Below are 21,334 nucleotides of genomic sequence, written 5' to 3'. Positions count from 1 at the left end.
AGCTGATGCGTATGGGCCTGGCATGTAACCAACTCTCATTACCATGTTAAGTAGTATATTGTAGTATGTGGTAGTTTGATGTATTAGTATAAGAGTTAGCTTTCTATTCAACGTTGCTGGTTAGCTGGTTAGCCTAGACCAGTGACCATGCGTTCATGCATCTACTGATGCATAATTCCTACGGGCACTGCACTAGTAGTACAAATGTCAGAAAAGTAAATTGCCAGTAGCATCAGTAAATACAATCCTCTGAGTTACTGAAAATAGTAGTTATGTCAGACATTTTGCTATACTCCTTACACACTTACCCTGTAACTGATACATCATGTGAATTTTGTGAACACCTTTAAACTGTTTAGCTTAGTTTCACAAATATTTTAGTTTGTTTTAATAAAAAAATCTGTTGCTATTGGTGTCATAACTGCTACATGTCTGTGATTACCTCTATTGTGCACCCTCACAAATCCAATCCTCTGTTTGCTTTCAGACTATCAAACTGTCGCCTCTCCCATGTTTCATGTCGAGTTGTGGCCTCAGCTCTCCAGCAGCCACACTGTCCTCTTAAGGAGCTGGACATGAGTAGAAATTACTTGATGGACTCTGGAGTTAAGCTGCTGTGCTCTGGACTCAAAAGTCCAAACTGTGAACTCGAAAAACTAAGGTCAGTATATTGATGTTTGTTGTCTTTCTAAGACTGTATGAACGAAATCAGTAGAGCACTACCATAATTCTGTTGGAGGTGATGCAGTCAGGCATAAAGGCTGAACATTTAAAACAGAAACTTTCCAATTCTGAAGCATTAGAGTAGAAATGTCAGAAATTAAATTGCCAGTTGCCGCAGTAAGTACAATCCTCTGAGTTACTTAAACCGGTAGTCGTGTCAGACATTTTGCTATTCTCTTTGCACACTTACCCTATAACTGATAATTCGTGAATTTTGTGAATACTTTTAAAACTTTTTTGCTTAGTTTCATACATCATTTAATCTGTTTTAAGAAAACATGAAATGAAAAATTATTAAAGTTGTACAAAAATTATCTTTAAAAAAGAACTGCTATTGTTGTCATAACTGCAGTGCATGTCTGTGATTACCTCTGATAGTGCACCCTCACAATTTCAATCCTCTGTTTGCTTTCAGACTATCATCCTGTCGCCTCTCCCATGTTTCATGTGGAGTTCTGGCCTCAGCTCTCCAGCAGCCACACTGTCCTCTCAGAGAGCTGGACATGAGTAGTAATTACCTGATGGGCTCTGGGGTTGAGCTGCTGTGCTTAGAACTCAATAGTCCAAACTGTAAACTTGAAATACTGAGGTCAGTATATCACCAGCAGAATTGTTTTGGAGGTGATGCAGACAGGCAAAAAGGCTGAACCTTTCAAACAGAAACCTTCCATTTCAGATGCATTAGGGTAAAAATGTCAGAGAAGTAAATTGTGAGTTGCATCAGTAAATACAATCCTCTTATTTACTTAATTCAGTAGTTGTGTCAGGCATTTTGCCATATTCTTTACACACTTACCCTGTAACTGATGCATCGTGTGAATTTTGTGAACACCTTTAAACAGTTTTGCTTAGTTTCATACATAATTTAGGTTGCTTTAAGAAAGCATGAAATGAAAAAGGACTAAATTTGTAAAAAAATAAAATAATAATAATAATTAAATATCTGTTGCTATTGGTGTCCTAACTGCAGCACATGTCTGTGATTACCTCTAATAGTGCACCCTCACAAATCCAATTGTTTGCTTTCAGACTATCAAACTCTCTGCTCTCCCATGCTTCATGTGGAGTTGTGGCCTCAGCTCTCCTGGAGCCACACTGTCGTCTTAGAGAGCTGGACATGAGTAAAAATAACTTGATGGACTCTGGTGTTAAGCTGCTGTGCTCTGGACTCAAAAGTCCAAACTGTGAACTAGAAATACTGAGGTCAGTATATTGATGTGTATTGTCTTTCTAAGACTGTATGAACAAAATCAAATAGAGCACTACCAGAATTTTTTTGTAGGTGATGCAGACTGGCATAAAGGCTTATCCTTTCAAACAGAACCCTTCCATTTCTGATGCATTAGAGTAGAAGTGTCAGAAAAGAAAAATTAAGAGCGTCATTAGTGAATACAATTCTCTGAGTTACTTAAATCTGTAGTCGTGTCAGGCATTTTGCTATTCTCTTTACACTTACCCTATAACTGATAAATTATGTAAATTTTGTGAATATTTTTAAACAGTTTTGCTTAGTTTCATACATCCTTCAGTTTGTTTTCAGAAAACATGAAATGAAAAATGATTAAAGTTGTAAAAAGAAATTCTTAAAAGATATGTGTGGCTATTGGTGTTTTAACTGCAGCACATGACTGTAATAACCTCTGATAGTGCAAATCCAATCCTCTTTTTGCTTTCAGACTATCAAGCTGCAAATTCTCTGGGAATTCATGTGAAGTTCTGGCCTCAGCTCTCCAGCAGCCACACTGTCCTCTTAGAGAGCTGGACATGAGTAGTAATTACCTAATGGACTCTGGGATTGAGCTGCTGTGCTCTGGACTCAAAAGTCCAAACTGTAAATTAGAAATACTGAGGTCAGTATATTGACGTTTGTTGTGTTTATAAGACTGTATGAACAAAATCAGTAGAGCACTAGCAGAATCATTCTGAGGGTGATGCAGATAGAATACAAGTGCTCATAAAGGCTGACATTTTAAAATAGTAACCTTCCATTTCTGGTACATGAATGTAGAAAATTCAGAAATGTAAAATGTCAGTTGTGTCATTAAATACATTAAGAGTTCAAATAACAATTGTGCCAGGCATTTTGGAATTTCCATAAAATGAGTCTTTGATCCATAACTGATAAATCATGCAACTATGTGGTGTCAGTGAATTCTATTAATACTTTGGGCAGTGTATTAATGCATAGTGACTCAGACTAATCTTATAAAATCAGGAGAGTAGTGGTGGCATTTTTGGAGGTGACAATCAGTCACTAGACTTGTATCAAGGAAATGTACTCAGCTCAAAATTTAAGAGATGCTTGATGCCTCTAAAAAACAAATATAGCAGAGCAGTTTAAAATGCATTCTGGAAGCTATGTAGAGTGAATTGAAAGATCTGATAGAACAGTTGACGGAAGATAAACATGGTGCACGCTTCAACTAGAAATGTACCAGATGTCAGATGTAGATTGAACTGCAGACTCTTGATAACTGCTTTAAATATAAACCTAATATTGTTAAGTTAGTACAGAGAATAACACCAAAAAGCAAAGTAAGTTTGAATGGTTTATTGAGGCAGATAGGGACTCCAGCTCAACAGGTGGCACAAAATAATCTCCAGTCTTACCAGAACACAGGAAAAAAACGCAGATACAAGACAGCTGACCAAAAAGTTTATAAACCAGGTCACAGTCTGTAAAAGTAATCAGACACACACAGACACAATGAGAAACAGGTGCACAGATAATCAGCAAAACAGGCAGAAACGACAGGAAACAGGAGAAGGCGGCGGGCACAAGGAGCCCATGGTCCACAAAACAAACAGAAGCACATAGTGACAAAACACAGAATAACCAGCAGGAGGCAAAGCGGAGGCACTGACAACTATGGGCCCTGATTTCAGTGAAGGGCAATGCTGCTGGCATCATGCAAAGCATGCCAAATATGACCTAAAGCTAGTTCAATAACTTGGCAAAATCATTTGCTAATTAGATGACAAAAAGATCCTAAGCGCAAACATGGGTAGGTCAGTGCAATTTTGGGGTGAGCCTGCACACAGATGTGGAAGTTCCATGTATAAATGGCCTCTTTCAGAGCAACGCCTTTCGCAAAACTTCTAAATGATTTCATGTCGGGCCGACCACCCGCATAAGAACCTCCGACTCCTCTGGTGTAAACTGCTCCATTCACGATCGGAAACTTGTAAACAATTACTGAACTGCAGTATGTGCGAATGTTAATAAGGTATGGTCAGATCACTGTGAGTGGCTGATAAATAATGACGTCATTGCCACATCAACTGATTACTCAAACCACTTATGGTTAATTACTTACTGCTTTGTATCAGACAAATTTGGAGTAGACTAGTCTATAAGATATCCCCACCTATTCTCACTGGGTGGTCTCTGCTGTTAGAAGCTCGTCTACACTGCTTGTTTCCCTATGAAATGAGGGCCCTTCGTCTTGTTTACTGTAACATTAACGTAATAGTCACACTGTGGTGTTGGTGGTACTGTGGTTAGCGTCTCCGGCCCACAAGCAGTCAACCTCGTTTCAACTATTGGCTTCTGCGCAATACCTATGTAAGTTGCTTTTGTAAATACCAGACCTTTACCTTTTGCTCAAAAAGCCAGGCAAACATTTTAGAAATTGGGTTCAGGAGAACCCATTATTTTTGGAATTAGACAGAGCAAACGTGTTAAGATACAAAGACTAGCTAATAACATTTTGGTACAACTGGTAGATATTATTATTGTATTTTCTTATTTTCAAATTGCAGACTGTCCGGATGTGGGCTCACAAACAGTAGCTGTTTAATTTTAAACCCAGTTTTGGATTCTTACCATTCCTGCTTGAAGGAACTGGATGTGAGCAACAATCATCTGGAAGACTCAGGAATTAACCTACTTCAAGAGAAACGGGTTGATCCTAAGTGTAAAATGGAGACACTCACGTAAGTGACTGAGAAGTGACTGAGGTTGGAATGAATTGAGCTTTTGAAGCTATAGCACTTATGGATTGTGCATTTATGACATTTATGAAAGTCCTGTTTGTTTTGGGGGTGGATAGATAAGTAAAGATTGATTTGCCAAAGAACGCAGGATTTGCAGCTGATAGAAATAGTGTTAAAAGTATGTCTTGATGTTCCAGGGCCTATTGAGGGCAAGAATTAAAAACATTGAGGCAAAAGTGGCATGTATGATTATATTCTAGAATACCTCAGCAAGAATAACATGGTATGTAGTTAAAACAAATTCTTATTTAAATAAAATCTAAACATACCCTTAAAAAAACCTCCTTTAAAAGGTGCTCACCCCACAAACAGGGAACGTCCCCAGGACGTTAACAGGACATTGGCAAGGTCCCCAATCATCCCCAATTGGTCCCCGCCACAACGTTCGCTAGAGGACGTTACCAGAACGTTTTTGACGTTTGTAGCAAGTCTACGTTTGGTCCTTCTGTGATGTTCGCATGAGTCTTAAAAATCTGACTTTTAGGGAACATTATAATTTGGTCTCTCAGCACACGTCCCCAGGACGTCCTTCAAAAACGTCCCCGTTACCTTTACCTGTGGTCCTCATGCGTGATGTTCGCATGAGCTTTAAAACGGACTTTTAGGGAACCTTATAATTTGGTCTGTCAGCACACGTCCCCCAGGACGTCCTTTAAAAACGTCCCCATAACCTTTACCTGCAGGTCCTTTGCGTGATGTTCGCATGAGCCTTAAAACGGACTATTAGGGAACGTTATAATTTGGTCACTCAGCACATGTCCCCAGGACGTCCTTTTAAAACGTCCCCGTAACCTTTACCTGCAGGTCCTCTGCGTGACGTTCGCATGAGCCTTAAAACGGACTATTAGGCCTAGGGAACGTTATAATTTGGTCACTCAGCACATGTCCCCCAGGACGTCCTTTAAAAACGTCCCCGTAACCTTTACCTGCAGGTCCTCTGCGTGACGTTCGCATGAGCCTTAAAACGGACTTTTAGGGAACCTTATAATTTGGTCTGTCAGCACACGTCCCCCAGGACGTCCTTTAAAAACGTCCCCGTAACCTTTACCTGCAGGTCCTCTGCGTGACGTTCGCATGAGCCTTAAAACGGACTATTAGGCCTAGGGAACGTTATAATTTGGTCACTCAGCACATGTCCCCCAGGACGTCCTTTGAAAACGTCCCCGTAACCTTTACCTGCAGGTCCTCTGCGTGACGTTCGCATGAGCCTTAAAACGGACTATTAGGGAACCTTATAATTTGGTCTGTTAGCACAAGTCCCCAGGACGTACTTTAAAAACGTCCCCATAACCTTTACCTGCAGGTCCTCTGCGGGACGTTCGCATGAGCCTTAAAACGGACTTTGGTCTCTCAGCATACGTCCCCAGGACGTCCTTCAAAAACGTCCCTGTTCCGTTTTTCCACCCAACGGAAAGGGGCAACCCGGTGCAAAGGATTTTACTCAGTTCAATTTTCACTTCTGTTTGGTTTATTTTCAAAGCAGTTGTAGAAACAGTAGTGGACAGCAAACAGTAGGTAATAAACCTGAAAGTTTAGGAAACTTGTTTCACTTGTGTGCACAAACATCATATTTCATTTATCACAATTTCCCAATAACAATAAGCAACAATAATAAATAACATATCAATTAATATTCTACGATAAATAGTGTTGTAATATGAATCAACTATTAACATCATACATTCGTCAAATTCAATATAATATTACTAATAAATATATCAATTGTAATTTATAATAAATACATCATATACAAAATACAAATATAAGTCATCATATTTCATGTACACATTTCATATCTCAACTCATCTCAACCAATCAAGCTACATACTGGAAAGTCTATGCAAAAGTGCATTTAGCTGATCACTGCACTAGAACTAGAGCTCCCATATTGCCCGGCAGTAAACAAGGAAGTACAGCAACCACGCCAAATGCCGGTATTTGCAATTAACTTTATCAAGCGTTCGTAGGCTAAAGAAAACAAGCATGGGAGGATATCAAGTCCAAAAGTTAAACTTATGTCCATCAACTTCACCACTTTACTTACTTTTAACTTTAGCACTAATTAGAACGTTTAGATTCTACCGGAGCACATCAGAATCACGTTAACAAACAACACACGGGAGCAGGCAAACAGTGCAACGATACAACATAGCGGTAGCAGACATGAAGCGGACAACATGAAAGACAAGAACCATGAGAGCTTACCAAGTGCTGCAACCGGGTTGAAATACAAACTTTTTTGAACAGAGGCGATTTTTGCTTCCTTATCACTGGTTGAGCACTAGGTCACATGTTCCCAGGACACTTATTTTTTAAAGGGGCATGACACTACGCTGTAAGTATCACTTTCACGTTTTGAGGTTCAGTTGGTTCTAAACATTTGAAATATGAAAATAACAAATTACATAAACAGTAAATAAACAGAAAACACAAAAGTCCCCATTACCTTTACCTGTGGTCCACTGCGGGACGTTCGCATGAGCCTTAAAACAGACTTTTAGGGAACCATCTCATTTTAATGATAAGCCGGCCAAATATCTATTTCTGCTTCTAAATAAGCCTATTGAAGAAAACTGACGGCCTGCGTAGCTTAAATTATAACATAATCAGGTAGTTTAGAAAGCAACATGTTTATTTTCCTTAGTTTACAATGGGAAACAAAAACATAAATGCCTGATGTGCGTCAATAAGTGGCCTTAAATCGCAATCTGCTGTGGCGTTAAAATGAGCGCCGCAACATGGTCATTGCTCTGTTCAATGAGAGCAGAGATTCTTAAATTATATTACCCTCTTGTGAATCCTTTGCGTCGCCTTTTCGCAGTGCTAACAGAACATTTTACTGTGACTATCAATTAGCCTACCTCGCCCCTTAGCCAAGAGAACTTGTCACTCCATAACGACATAATCGCCCGACATTTCGGCTTTTTTCTCTGGTGAAGCTGTTCGAACGTCTAGAGCTTCAGGTAGGCTATTCAGTGTTTGGAAAGTTCACTTTCTACAAGAACTAGTTCAGTTCATTGTCCATAATTCAAAATTTTGAACTAAGTTCACAGCTCCAATTTTCAATATGCTGCGAGTGCGAGCTATCATTTTTCCAAATCTCTGTCTCTCGGCTCCAACTTCGGCGCGCTCACACACAGGCATAGACAGTATAATACAATGAAACGCGTTCAGACTCAACACTGCGGGTACTACAGGTTCATCCTCGTCAAACGGGTTACCCTCATCAGTTGTGTTTGGCCTCTGAAAAAAAGCTTTTAAGTTTGTCTGCTTGGCCATGTTGGATCCTTGTCACTCAGTTCGCTCCTCGTTTGAAACAGAGGGTTTGCGCTTTATTTAAAATGCAGCATGCGTGTTGTTAAATAACTTTCTAACGGCAGATTAGCCTGTTCCTTTAAAACATAATAAGGGCAGTGCACTTTTGCTTTATAGGCCTAAATATTAGGATTGTTGTCAAATCCAGATTGTGTTTGCGAGACGGGATTTTTAAGAAATTCCAATCAGACAATTTGACCGGTGAACTCGACGTTCTGTTGCAGCATCTTTGAAGGCCTGCGGAAAGCTCAATGTTAAAGCTAGACACTTGATAGACCTTCCTATGTATGCATTGTATTGGAATCATGCAGACATTACATTTATAACACAGATCAGTAGAGAAGCATTCATATTTATTTTATTTCATCATTCTTAGTTTGGCTAGTTATTCTGCCTCCCTGCCCGATCGTCCGTGACGTGCCATGGATGTTAATTAAAAAAGGAATCATTACGGAAAACCCTCAATGCGTAGTGACTGAGATCGCTACAATATGCTTTCCCTCAAACCCTCGGAAAAAATTACTAAGTTTGTTGGCTGTCTCAAACTGTGATAAACGTGTTAAAGTGACATAACAATAATCAGACAGTGTTAGTACAGTTGGTAGCGAAGTGGTTTAGTAATAGGAAGGTTAACGGTTCGATTCCCATGCCTCGCAATCAAGTTTGTAAGCGTGTGTGTGTCTATGTATATCATATGAAATGTGTAATATAAATGAACTTGAACTTGTGTGTGTGTGCGCCCTGTAAGCAAAATGACGGCTCCGCGATCTATTATTATTTTATTTTCATCATTTAGCTCAGCAAAAACGGTCGTGCCTGCTACGTCCGCGGTGCGTCCTTGAATAACGTCTCCAGGACGTCTAAAACACGTTTCCCAGAAGTCACCACAATGCCCTCAGGACGTTCTTGCAACTTCCTGCAGAACGTCCCCAGGACCTATAGAAACACGTTCCCCAGACATAACCACAATGTCCTCGGGATGTGCTTGCAACGTCCTGCATAACGTCCCCAGGACATATAGAAAACGTTTCCCAGTTGTCACCGCAACGTCCTCGGGACGGTCTTGGAACGTCGTGCAAAACGTCCTTGAGTTGTCAAGGGAACCATACACATTTACGTTTTTAGAACGTTCAGAGAGACCATTACAGGACGTCGAGGGGACGTAATTTTGCTTACAGGGCAGACCTTGTACAAAAACACATTGTAAAGATTTCAGAACAAGTCTTTTGAACTCTGAACCTTGTAAACATAGGTGATAGCTATGCATAGGTGAGTTTAGCATTCAGGAAAGTTGTGTGGTTTAACTACTTAATATTAGTAATTTCAGAGTAACCTTTCCCACTCCAAAACCAGTTTCCCTACACAATGGATATTGATGAGTTAGGTATGAACAGACCTATGATTGCCCCTGCCCATTGTCACTGTTTATGGCCCATCTGTCAAAGGCAATGGCTTGTGAACATGGCTGGCGTTCTTTACAGAAACCTAATTGCTTCACAGGAGCCTTATACTAATTTATATGCAGACAACAAACTCCAAAAACCGACATATGTAACCTAATAAAATGAATGCAACTCTGAGCTTGATGTGTATTTTACTGTATAATAGTCTTAGTGACATGAAGTCATTTATATGATTAAAAATCTGTGCAGAGTTGTTGGTGATAGCCTAAACTCAGAACTCTGAGCATAATCTGACATAAGTTTTACTCCCTTCAAGTTAATCTACAGTATTCATTACAAGAGCTAGTCAAACAAATATAACAGTGACCAGAAGTTGAAACAGTTTTTTCTTCTCTTACATCCAAAGGACAAAACCCATATTGAGGTCAAACTTTGCACCGCTGGAATTGGCCTCTGGATCACATCCATTTTATCCATCCTCCAGCAACCAACCTCTTCCTTCAGTATTAACTGACCTACTCAGGTACTTTCCATCTTCATCTCCACTTCTGTCTTTTAAATGTATTGTATGGTGTCCATGAGCATTCACCTACCCTTTTTAATGCATTTGTGGGGAGTAAAATGTGCTACAGCATCCATTTCTCTTCAGTTTCCTCCAAACAACGTCATATTTCTTTCTATGTGGATGCCTCTGTGGAAGTAAAGAGAGTAGCTTATCACGTGGAGCTCTTTCACAAATGTAATTCCTTTAAAATACACAGTCTGGTATACAGGACAAATTAATCTGACCATTTGGCAGTTCCACTCACTCTGTTGTCCACTAGATAGAGCCCTAAACTCTCCTACTTGTCTTACTCTCCAAAATATATAAGAACAATGGACCTCATTCTCGAACAATTTATTAAGTGTCTTTTTAAATATCTTCTTACAATCTTCGTAAAACCAACCCTAAGAAACATCCCTGCCGGATTCATCAACGCATGGAAATGTGTTCTTATCTGTGCACTGATTCTTAAATTGAATTCTCACCTGAATTTGCATACAGAAACGCCCCGGCAGCTCCTTATAAGGTCATAGGGCCGTGTGCAGAAACAGAATCCAAAAGCAACACTAAAGCAACCTGAGACTGATCAAACTCATGCCAAATCGGTAAACGAACACTGATGGGGCACCAGCCAGTACAAGCAGACCAAACTTCACTGCTGCAGAGGTGGGGGTACTGTTGCAGAATGTAAATGTGTCCATTCTATTCCACTATGGCTGTATCCACGGAAGTTTAGTGCTTATTTATTTATCCAATGTCATTTGCAGTTTTCATGTAGTGCTTTAATTATTTTAGGACATCACGATGCCTCATAGAATCATGACTATAAATGTTAAATGTAATTGTTAATGATACAAATATTCTTGTATTTATGATTATTATAATTACTGAAATCTGAGTATGTCTGAAGAATTGATGTGAACACAATCACCAACGATTCTCACAAATTCAGCCCTTAAGAACATGGGCGCAATCCAATCTTTCTTTTCAGTGGTCTTAAATCCTGTTCTTAGCTCAGAACGAATCCCAGATAAGAAACCTTTCATGAAAGCCAGAATTGTCCCGGGAACTTTGTAAGTGGAGTTAAGTTAACTTTTTCTTAACTGCCATCAAGAATGAGGTCCAATCTCCTTAACCCATTTAGGCCTAAAGCGCCTGGAAAAAATGCCTGTAAAACCTATAGGCGATTTCAGAAAAGCCCCTAAAACCTGAAGTTTTTCTATAAAATTCAGCAATTGTGTCAACGCCTACTAAATTACTGATTTCTCAGCCCCTGTAACAGATAGGAACACAATTCAAGTAAACATCAAAAAGTATTTGAGAGCTTACACCTGTGGCTTCCATGGGAATTTGAATTTTTATTTACAAATATTTACAATATTTACATACACCTTCTCAAAAGTAAAAAAATATGTAAAAGTGCAGGATCAGCACAAAACAGTAGAAAAAAAAAATAGGCTATATGACAAAGTATATAACAAAGTGAAATAAAGTATATAACTATATAATTATAATTATATAATTCTTAAAGGGAAAGTTTTAACTTTTGAGTTGTTTACTTGTTTTATTATGAGCAGAAGGGAATACGATTAACATCTATTTTGTTGTCCGTGTAGTTTTTACATACCAGGGATATTTTATGCTCATTTGGACACTATGGATGGAGAATGGACCTGACAGTGTCAACCTCTGAGTTATTTACTTGTTGTATTATGAGCAGAAGGGAATAAGATTTTGATCAACAAGTATAACTATTTTGTTGTCCATGTAGTTTTTACATACCAGTGATATTTTTATGCTCATTTGGATACTATCACTGAGATACAGATGAACTAGTTTAGTGTCAAATATTCCATTCAAAGGGAAAAAACAGGAATAATTCAAATAAAAAACAAAACTAATTTCAAGTACATCTTATTTATCAACTGATAAATAGTGTATGCTGGGCTGAAATGGAAGGCAACCAAAGCATTCACTATAATAAAGTCAAACGAGGATTCAGTAGCATTAACTGATTATAAACAACATTCTATAGGGACTGATTATTGTTTCGACATACTAGAATATATAATAATGCAAAGAATAGAGAGATGTCGATATAATTCGCTCGTTCACACTCTTGCTCACTGGAGAAAGTTTTAACAACATAGCAAGCTAGCTTAGTGTTAATATAGCCGTCTATGATACCATATTCCCTTTCATTTACCTCAAGTAAACCTACATTTAAGCAAGTAACAATCGTTAACAACTACAGATAACCATATTCTGTAACTACCAGTACTCACAACTCACTCCTTGCCTACTTTACTTTGAGCTATAATCCTGGCTGTCATGGAGGAGACGTTACTTAGCAAAGCGAGAAAGCCAACGATTTTTTTTTTTAAGCTACTAATGGCAAAACATTTGGGGCACTATCACGTGTCTATTCTGATGCATTTCATTGGCTCAGAGGCCGACAATTTGGGCCAAAACCCCCCTTATACCGGAAAATGACATAAACGCTTTCCCGTCCTTAAAGGTAGAATGACGCAACAGCGCTCCCGGCTTTAACACTAAAAGGTATATATCCCTCGTCCGGGATATTTTTATTTTTGAGTTTTCGTCTTAGAGACATAAAAAGAACAACCACGGAAACATTAAACCCTTTTCTAATATTATTGCTGAGGTATTCTAGAATAGAATCATATATTCCATTTGTGCATCAATGTTTTTAGTTAAGCAAAATGTACAAAAACATCAAGGCATGTCAGACAACTTAGGAAAGTCTAAAAGGCCTTGGACCTTAGAGTGTTAATGGTAGAACAGCGGTAATGCTTTCCCGGCTTAAATGGGTTAAATAGAATCACAAACATCTCCTCTTGGCCTTTTCTATCGCTTACCATGTACGCTCATTTGAATGGGTCACTTTGACTTGCAGAGGGTGCAGATATCTAAAAGCTATTTGCCTATGTGTACCAGAAATCCCATACTGTCTGTTGGTGGTTGTCTTCAGAGTACCCACTACTCACAGAGGACCCATGTTGTTTCATGTTCAAAGGGATTCACTATGGGCAGCCCATCAGGGCCAATACTCCAAACAAAAATAATCAGCTATGGCCAGCAGTCTTTGCTATCCTCATGTTTAAATCCATTGGGGTCTAACCAATTGGAGTAGAGTTTTGCGCCTATATTTGTTTTCTGACATTTAAGTTTTTTTTCTGACATTTTAGACATTTAACACTTAAAGCAGAACTACTTCAGCTCTAGGGTCAGCTGAATAACAGTTGTAGAGCTCCTGTACTTATTCAGTGATTCCCATGGTTGAATGGATCAGTGATCCTGCCTTAAACTGTTATGTGCTTTTGTATCAGCAGACCAGAGACCAGTCACACAAGACGGAAGAGTGACTTTCCCAAGATTCAGCCTCAGACTTACCTCAGCCAACCCCAACAGTCTACTCCAGAGTGAGATACTGTCTTGACTGACAGCACCTTGGTCTTTTTATGTTGATTCATTACAATTATGTATGTATGATTATTAATTCACTAACTAGAATATTTTATCCTGCGATTCTGTTTTTCACAAGTAGGCCTATAAATACAATAACAACCTTACCACCTAACAAGCACATTTCTATCCAACTGTCTCACTCTCCATCATACTTAAGATGAATATTTACAAACAGAGCCACAAGCATCTACTTTTGCCTTCATTGACAACTTATCATATAAATGTCTTCATGGTATCTTTTTATTTACATAAAATACATTGTCAAAGCATTGTCAAAATTCATGATTTCCACCTTTATGTGTGCATGATTTGCTTCATGTAATTGTTTACCTTTCCCCAGTCACAGATCTCAAGTGAGTGGTGATGAACCTCTCAACATCAAGAATTACGAGCATGATGATGAAAAATCCAGAGTAACGAAAGGTATAATCTTAATAAATATTCTGCAACTATCCAAAGTCATGTTCAAGTAACATATATGCATAATAATCATTAATTGTGTGACATTCAAACTGGAATATATTTCCTTACAGAGTATTTTGGAGGCGCCTCAGCTGAAAATGAAATTGAGAGCATTAGTGAAAGATCTGTTCTACCAGAAGTAATCATTTTCTTACACAACCCATAAGTTATTCACATGATATGTTTTTAAATTAATCTTAACGTCTTGCCAAAATCTTGCTACAGGTCTTCTCACCAGAAAGCCATCCATACAATGACTGGAAATCATACAGGTTGAGATATCCTTTTAAAAGGAACATTCTCCTACTACAATAATGCTGTACATTTACGGATATGAGATGAAGATAAATCAAGACAAAAGAAAATCACATTTTGTGTAGTTGGAGGTATAACTGAAGTTTAATGGGTCAAGTTACATGAAGTGTTCATGTTCACTGACCGCATTACCACTACTGTTTGCTGTGACCTCTCCAGGTTCCCTTGCTCCTCTGAGGGTCTGTTTCAGTGCCGTTACACAGGCTTGGTGTTCAAGATGGATACAGGGGGTGAGGTAGAGTACCGAACAGAGCCATGGAACTACACACACCTGGCAAACTGCAAATATGTGCCAGCAGGACCCCTGTTTGACATAAAATGCCCACAGGGCACTCTCTCACAGATACGCTTCCCACACTGTGAGGTGTTTTCCGGTAAGCAAGAATTGTCGGGAATAATCTCAATTGATTTGCTTGGTAGAAGTGAGAGAACTCAGGTGAAATACATTCATTTGACAATGTCTTTTGACAATAACCCGTTGAATGTACACTTATGTTTTTGCAGGGAAAGGTCGTAGGCACCTGTCAGTAATACACATCAGTGACTCTGATGAATATGAAATGCTTGATCCTCATGAGACAACTGATTCTTACGTGGTTTTAAATATCAGTGGATGCTCTAAATATGGTCTGACAAAAACACAGCCAAAGAAGAAATACTCCCCCATCAATGGACTTGTGCTGCTGTTCCTTCAGGAGTCAACACTGAATGTCTTACTGTTGCCAAAAAATGTTGACATCACTGAGGTATATTGCATGCCAAATTTAACAAAAGTTATATTTTGGAAGAGGCAAGCATAAGCTGTAAATTATGGGGAGGTTACATAGTAGTTCTTGTACTCTTAAAAAGGTATCTGAAAAAAGGAAGAAGTTGAAGGAACCTACAGAGGAGATATATATTGAGACAACTGCAAACTGTGAACTTGTCCCTAAAGGCAAATACAGCCTCTCCTCTGATCCAGAAGAACATGAAGTAAATCCTTCGGTAATGGAAATTAAACCATATTATAATTCAAACTATAGTAATATGAATTGACCTATCAGTGTCCAGAAGTCAGCAGTAACATCTTTTCTTTTTACAGACTGCCAAGTTTCTAGATTACGAGAACTATGAAAATTATGTCCCAACCTTTCAAGTGTTCTTAACCAAACTTGAAAGGGTCAAGTTAAATCTGAAAGGAGAAGGCTCAGATGAGTGTGTGTGGAATAGCAATTTGAAGTTTCCAGGTAAATGCTCAAATGATGTCATACAAATATATATTTGGTTATTTATGTGGTGTTATTTATACAATAATTTACAGTGGGGAAAATAGTTATTTGAACCCCTGCTGATTTCACAAGTTTGCCCACTTGCAATGAATTGTGTGATCTATAATTGTAATGGTAGGTCTATTTTAACAATGAATCACAGAATATCAACAAAAACATCCAGAAAACTGCATTTTATAACAGTTATGAATTCATTTGCATTTGATCGCGGCAAATCAGTATTTGAACCCCTAGAAAAACATGCCAAGCGCAGATGTAAGACTGTTCTTCTAGTTGGTCACCAGGTTTACACACATCTCAGGAGGGATTTTGGTCCACTCCTCTTTGCAGATCCTCTCGAAATCCGTAAGGTTGTGTTTTCAATGGGATGGAATGAGGGGGTGAGGTTCACGCCCAGGAGGGAAGATCCCATTTTGTTGTAGGACAATACACGGTAAAATTACAGAGAGTTATTCCTTGGGGGGACACAGTAAAATTGCAGATGACCCCACCCCCTCCCTCCGCGACAAAGTTTTGCCATCTTTTCTTCTCTTGGATGTTTTTGTTGATATTCTGTCTCTCACTGTTAAAATAGACCTACTATTACAATAATATATCACGCAATTCCTTGCAAGTGGGCAAACTTGCGAAATCGGCAGGGGGTAAAATACTTATTTTCCCCACTGTATGTATTATTACAAACCTCCTATTCCTATTTATCCTAACATCCAAACATTATATTCCTATTTTTATTCATAGCCAGCCTGATAGAAGGACGTCCATCAGGTAAATGTTTTTTTTTTTAAATTAAAATGATATTATCCTTAATTGGCATTTCTCCATTATATATGGACTACTGTGGCAATGGATACTAAGCCTATTAATATGAATGATTCCTCATTTTGTGACTCCCAAGCCAAGTGTTGCTACAAACAAATACACAGAGGAATGCATGCATGCAACAATTCAGAATGTATTTTGTGCTGTCTTTCACATATATACAGTACATAGTATGATACAGTCTGTTACAAGCATAATTTATTACATGCATGTATTGCTTATAATTGATTAAATAGTATTTTTTTTGCCAAAGGTTCAGGCTTAAGATCCAGCAACCATTTAAAGTTCTACAATTGGCATTTTGTCAGAGGTTTGGTGAACTCTTGAGTTTCACCTCACTGCAAATGGTTAGATACAATGTCTAAATTCCACATTTGTGTTGCAGTGCCTTCTCCCTCAAGTCCCTACACTCCTCCAGGTCAGGACTTCTTCTTCAAACACAAGGCAGCACTGGAGGCTCGTCTAGGGCTCCTGAGGCCCATCCTCTCCGAGCTGGAGACCCATAGAGTACTGAACCCCCAGGAGAGAGAGGAGGTGGAGAGCAAGGAAGGATCTGTCCAGAACCGTACTCTGTTACTCATGCTGGAGAAGAAAGGAGGTCCTGCCCAGGAGGAGTTCTACAGGGTTCTTAAGAAATGTGATGAGTACCTGGTGATGGACCTTGAGGGACCCTATAGGACATATGCTAGATACCCTAGCTTGCTGAGGAGAGACCTAAACAATCGTACACAAGAGCAAGTAGTACATTAAAATGATGTTGGCTGACATGAAGTAGGGTGCTTTCAATGTCTGTATGACAGACACAATGTCCTAAAGGGAAACTTCAGTATTTTAAGTTGGTTTTAGGCCCAAAATTTGACCAAAGAAGAACCTTGCCTAGGGCTCCATCACTGTCAGGGCCGGCCCTGCATCAGGTAGTTCCTTTTCCTGTTTTGTTTTCAGTGTTGTCTATGAAGCATTAGAGCCTCCCCATCCCTTCATCACCCACCTCTATACATGACCTTTACTTCCTGGAGTTTCCTCTATCTGTGTGTGTGTGTGTGTACATGTACCGCATATGTTCCTGCACCCCATCTGGTACAGCAAGGTGCTGACAGCATCACGGTCATGGGAGCAAGACTCAGGGAGCCTCCATACGGATTAACAGAATGCATAACTTTACAAGACTGTAAATAAATTTGGATAGAATTGTCTGCTAAATGACTAAATGTATATGTAGATATGTACGTATAGGTAGATACTGATCCGCAATCAGTTTTTGGCTGTCATTGTTGCGCATTGACCCCTGATGGATGTCGTGTGGTAATTTACATACGGCCATCAGGGACCAGTTTCAGAAACGTTATTATGCAGCAGCCTGAGAGCTGTATCAGCTGAACTGTGTCGCTGTACTGTAACTTTTAAAATGCAGAACATGACGCGTGTGAAATATGTTTTTTTGGACATTTTTGTTCTGTTCATGGTGTTTTCTTTTAAAGTGTAAAGTTTGGCTGCACCATGAGCAAAGAATATTAAGTTGTTCTCTATTTTCGTACTGGCCTACTTCATGTGCATTTAATATGTAACCTACAGCAAGCTGAGGAGGGCATTTTAATCACTTATGTTTGTACTTGATGATTTTGACGTGATTTTTTTGTACTTTTATTGTTTTGCTAATCCATGAGCAAAGAATATAAACTTCTATTTTTGTATTTTGTTTTTGTAAAATCAATAAAAACAAGCAGCAAGAGCAATACATGGAGTAAAATAGTGAATAACATCTTATCAGAACATGATGTTCATAGATTCATGTCCATAGACTCATTACACACAGACTGATGTATTTGAAGTTTTTTTTTTTTCTTAAAAATTTGATGATTATAACTTACAGCTAATGAAAACCCAAAATTCAGTATCTCAGAAAATTTTAACATAAGCTAAGATCATTAAAAAAAAAAAAAGGATATTAAACACAGAAATGTTGGACTACTGAAAAGCATGACCATGTACAGCATTCAATACTTGGTCAGGGCTCCTTTTGCATGGATTACTGCAGCAATGCGGCGTGGCATGGAGGCAACCAGTCTGTGGCCCAACTGAGGTGTAATGGAAGACCAGGTTGCTCTGATAGCGGCCTTCAGCTCTGCATTATTTGGTCTGGTGTCTCGCATCCTCTTCTACACAATACCCTATAGATTCCGTATGGGGTTTAGGTCAGGTGAGTTTGCTGGCCAATCAAGCACAGTGATACCATGGTCCTTAAACCAGGTACTGGTACCTTTGGCAGTGTGTGTGCCAAGTCCTGCTGGAAAATTAAATCTGCATCACCATAAAGCTGGTCAGCAGAGGGAAGCATGAAGTGCTCTAAAAACGTCCTGGTAGACAGCTGCGCTGACCTTGGACCCGAGAAAACACAGTAGACCAACACCAGCAGATGACACCCCAAACCATCACTGACTGTGGAAACTTTACACTGGACCTCAAGCAACTTGGATTCTGTGCCTCTCTTCTCTTCCTCCAGACTGTGGAACTTTTGGACCACTGAGCAACAGTCCAGTCCTTTTTGTCCTTAGCCCAGGTAAGACGCCTCTTTTGTTGTCTCTGGTTCAAGAGTGGCTTGGCACTAGGAAGGCAACAGTTGAAGCACATCTCCTGGATATGTCTGTGCAAGGTGGCTCCTAAAAGCACTGACTCCGGTTGCAGTCTACTCCTTGTGAATCTCCCTAGAATTCTTGAAAGGGCTTGGTTTCACAATCCTCTCAAAGCTGCGGTTATCCCTGTTCAGGCACGTGCACAGACACTTTGGGAGGCAGGCGATCAAACCAAAAAAAGGGCACCCATTGCCAAAATTATTTATAAAATTAAAAATAATAATAATAAATACATACCGTAAATCCTCAAATTGTGGCCGGGGCTTGTATTTACTTAGGCTGCACAGCGCACCGGCCTTTATTTGGGGCAGGCTTGTATTATGGGCAGGCCTGTATTTCTTACTTATCTTCTGTTATAGAATTTTATTATTTAAATAATGGGCCTAATTGCAGTAGGCTAATATAATTCATTGCATATGCGTTCAACACTTTCTGCACATCGCGTAGCGGTTTATATGTGGTGTCAACGTAAAAATAAACATCGAGTTATGGTCTCCACTGTCAGTCACGGAGGAAAAGATTTCCAAAGCCTTGATTTTAATCATTTTTCTAGACACTCTATTATGCTTATCGCGGACTGAAAAAATGTATTCAACGAGCTGGTTTGATATCCAGCCTAACTTTCTTTCTACCTCCACCTGCTAGTTGTAGCCTATCGCATTCGTCTCGGGTCCATGTCAAACTTCTTTGCTGCTTTTTCTCCCGAATGTTCTTCAGCAATCAGCGTACACCATCTCTTTGACTTTAATATCAAAGTTACGTAAGTCTACTACTGCTTTATGATCCCTTCTGGAAAAAGTAACCTAGCCAACTAAAACGTAGGCTACCTAGCCAACTAAACAACAGTAGGCTTTACGATACGTGCATTTAGGCAAAACAATAACAACTTCGCCTAGTAGTCCTACGTGGGGAAATTTCTTTTTTTATTGCAAACAGCCCATGAAATTAGCCAACAATATTATATAACATGAGGAGAACATGTATTTGTGAAATGCATTCAATTAAATTGTGATGTCTACTTTGAGCCGACGGACTGATGCTGGTAGGCTACAGTGATATAGGCTACTTTATTTTACCCCCGGCTTGTATTCGGGGCCCGGCCTTTATTTGTCCGTATAGACCACGACCCCGGCTACTATCTGAAGCCCGGCTTCTAATTGAATCCCGTGTTGGAAAACATGACACTTTAAGTAGAATGAATAATCCCTACATTATTATTAAGCCTGTGTGTATTTTCAGTTATACATTCTGTGTGGCAATCAGTCTGTTAGAATACTGTTATGTTTGAAGTAAGAACATTCTATGTCAGTTAGTTTGTAACGTCTCTTAGGTTGGATGCGCTGTATGTAACCTGCTTTAATGCTGAGAAGAGATCATTAGTAAAAGGGCTATGGCATTGTCTATTTATTCTCAACACAGTGTCGACTCTCATTATTGAAACCAATATCCCGGCCTTTATTTGAGGATTTACGGTATATAAAAAACACAGCAGGATATTTTCTCCCTCATTTGTTTTACTAGTTGATAGCCTGATCCAAGATAAAAGGGAACTGCTACCCTGAGCTGCTTGCTGCAGTTCCCTGTCCTTCTGCTTTTGGAGTCTCTATTTGCTTTGCATTACGCTGCAAGTTTTGTACATAAGATAAATCAATGTTGTAGCCTGGATACCAGCCTGAACTCCGCCCACAACATTTTTGGTCTGGGAGATTCAGTCTGGCTTTGAGCTAGTTGGGAGAGATTCAAGTCTTCGAAAAAGTCGAAAAAGCAATCTGACCACCAATCAAATTGTACGGGCGGGCTTTATACGATGATGGACAGATGATCAACCAACGCTTGAGTTGAATTAACCAGTAGATTCGAACTCCGACCAAGATGGCCGCTTCTCGGGAGCTATACGGGAATATTTTATGTGAATTAAGCTATCTACACGACTTTTTAATGTCTACATTGACTCGTTGTGTATGTGCAACACGGATGTTGCAGAGTATTGTTTGTCTTAACTAAAGCTCTCTAGACCATTATTGTTAGGTCATTGCTAATGCGTACATCAAAAACCCATTGAAACACACTGTAGCTTCTAGCCTTGCTGCTAATTAAGTAACGTGAGCAGGCATATCTCAACAGATATTGACAGCGCATTCATTTTGAAAGAGGAACAGAGAAACACGATCAAGGCATTTGTCGATTGAAAATATGTTTTTGCCGTCCTTCCTACGGGATCAGGTAAAAGTTTAATACGGGATCAGGTAAAAGTTTAATCTATCAGATGGTAATACTACGTTGCTCTGATTGGTTCTAGGTATCCAATTCAGCGAAGAGGCATTTTCTTTCCTGGTTCGTTGAAACACGCCCCATAATCACAGCCCAATG

General features: G+C 39.3%; 1 protein-coding gene across 1 annotated transcript; it reads left to right on the top strand.

The window, feature by feature from the left end:
• The first annotated feature begins 1,277 nt into the window (after window positions 1-1,277).
• LOC308379795 (NACHT, LRR and PYD domains-containing protein 1-like) lies at window positions 1,278-17,756 on the top strand. Its single transcript, XM_080857059.1, has 15 exons — window positions 1,278-1,312; window positions 1,753-1,926; window positions 2,400-2,573; window positions 4,486-4,659; window positions 9,844-9,960; window positions 13,335-13,424; window positions 13,811-13,893; window positions 14,004-14,071; window positions 14,158-14,204; window positions 14,407-14,621; window positions 14,752-14,993; window positions 15,097-15,231; window positions 15,329-15,473; window positions 16,254-16,280; window positions 16,720-17,756. Exons 2-15 carry the CDS (start codon window positions 1,841-1,843, stop codon window positions 17,082-17,084), a joined length of 1,968 nt encoding a protein of 655 aa, XP_080713185.1. The 5' UTR covers window positions 1,278-1,312; window positions 1,753-1,840; the 3' UTR covers window positions 17,085-17,756.
• Window positions 17,757-21,334: the final 3,578 nt, after the last annotated feature.

Source organism: Sprattus sprattus, assembly GCF_963457725.1.
Source record: "Sprattus sprattus genome assembly, chromosome: 1".
NCBI lineage: Eukaryota > Metazoa > Chordata > Actinopteri > Clupeiformes > Clupeidae > Sprattus > Sprattus sprattus.
This window is presented reverse-complemented; position numbering and strand designations above follow the sequence as displayed.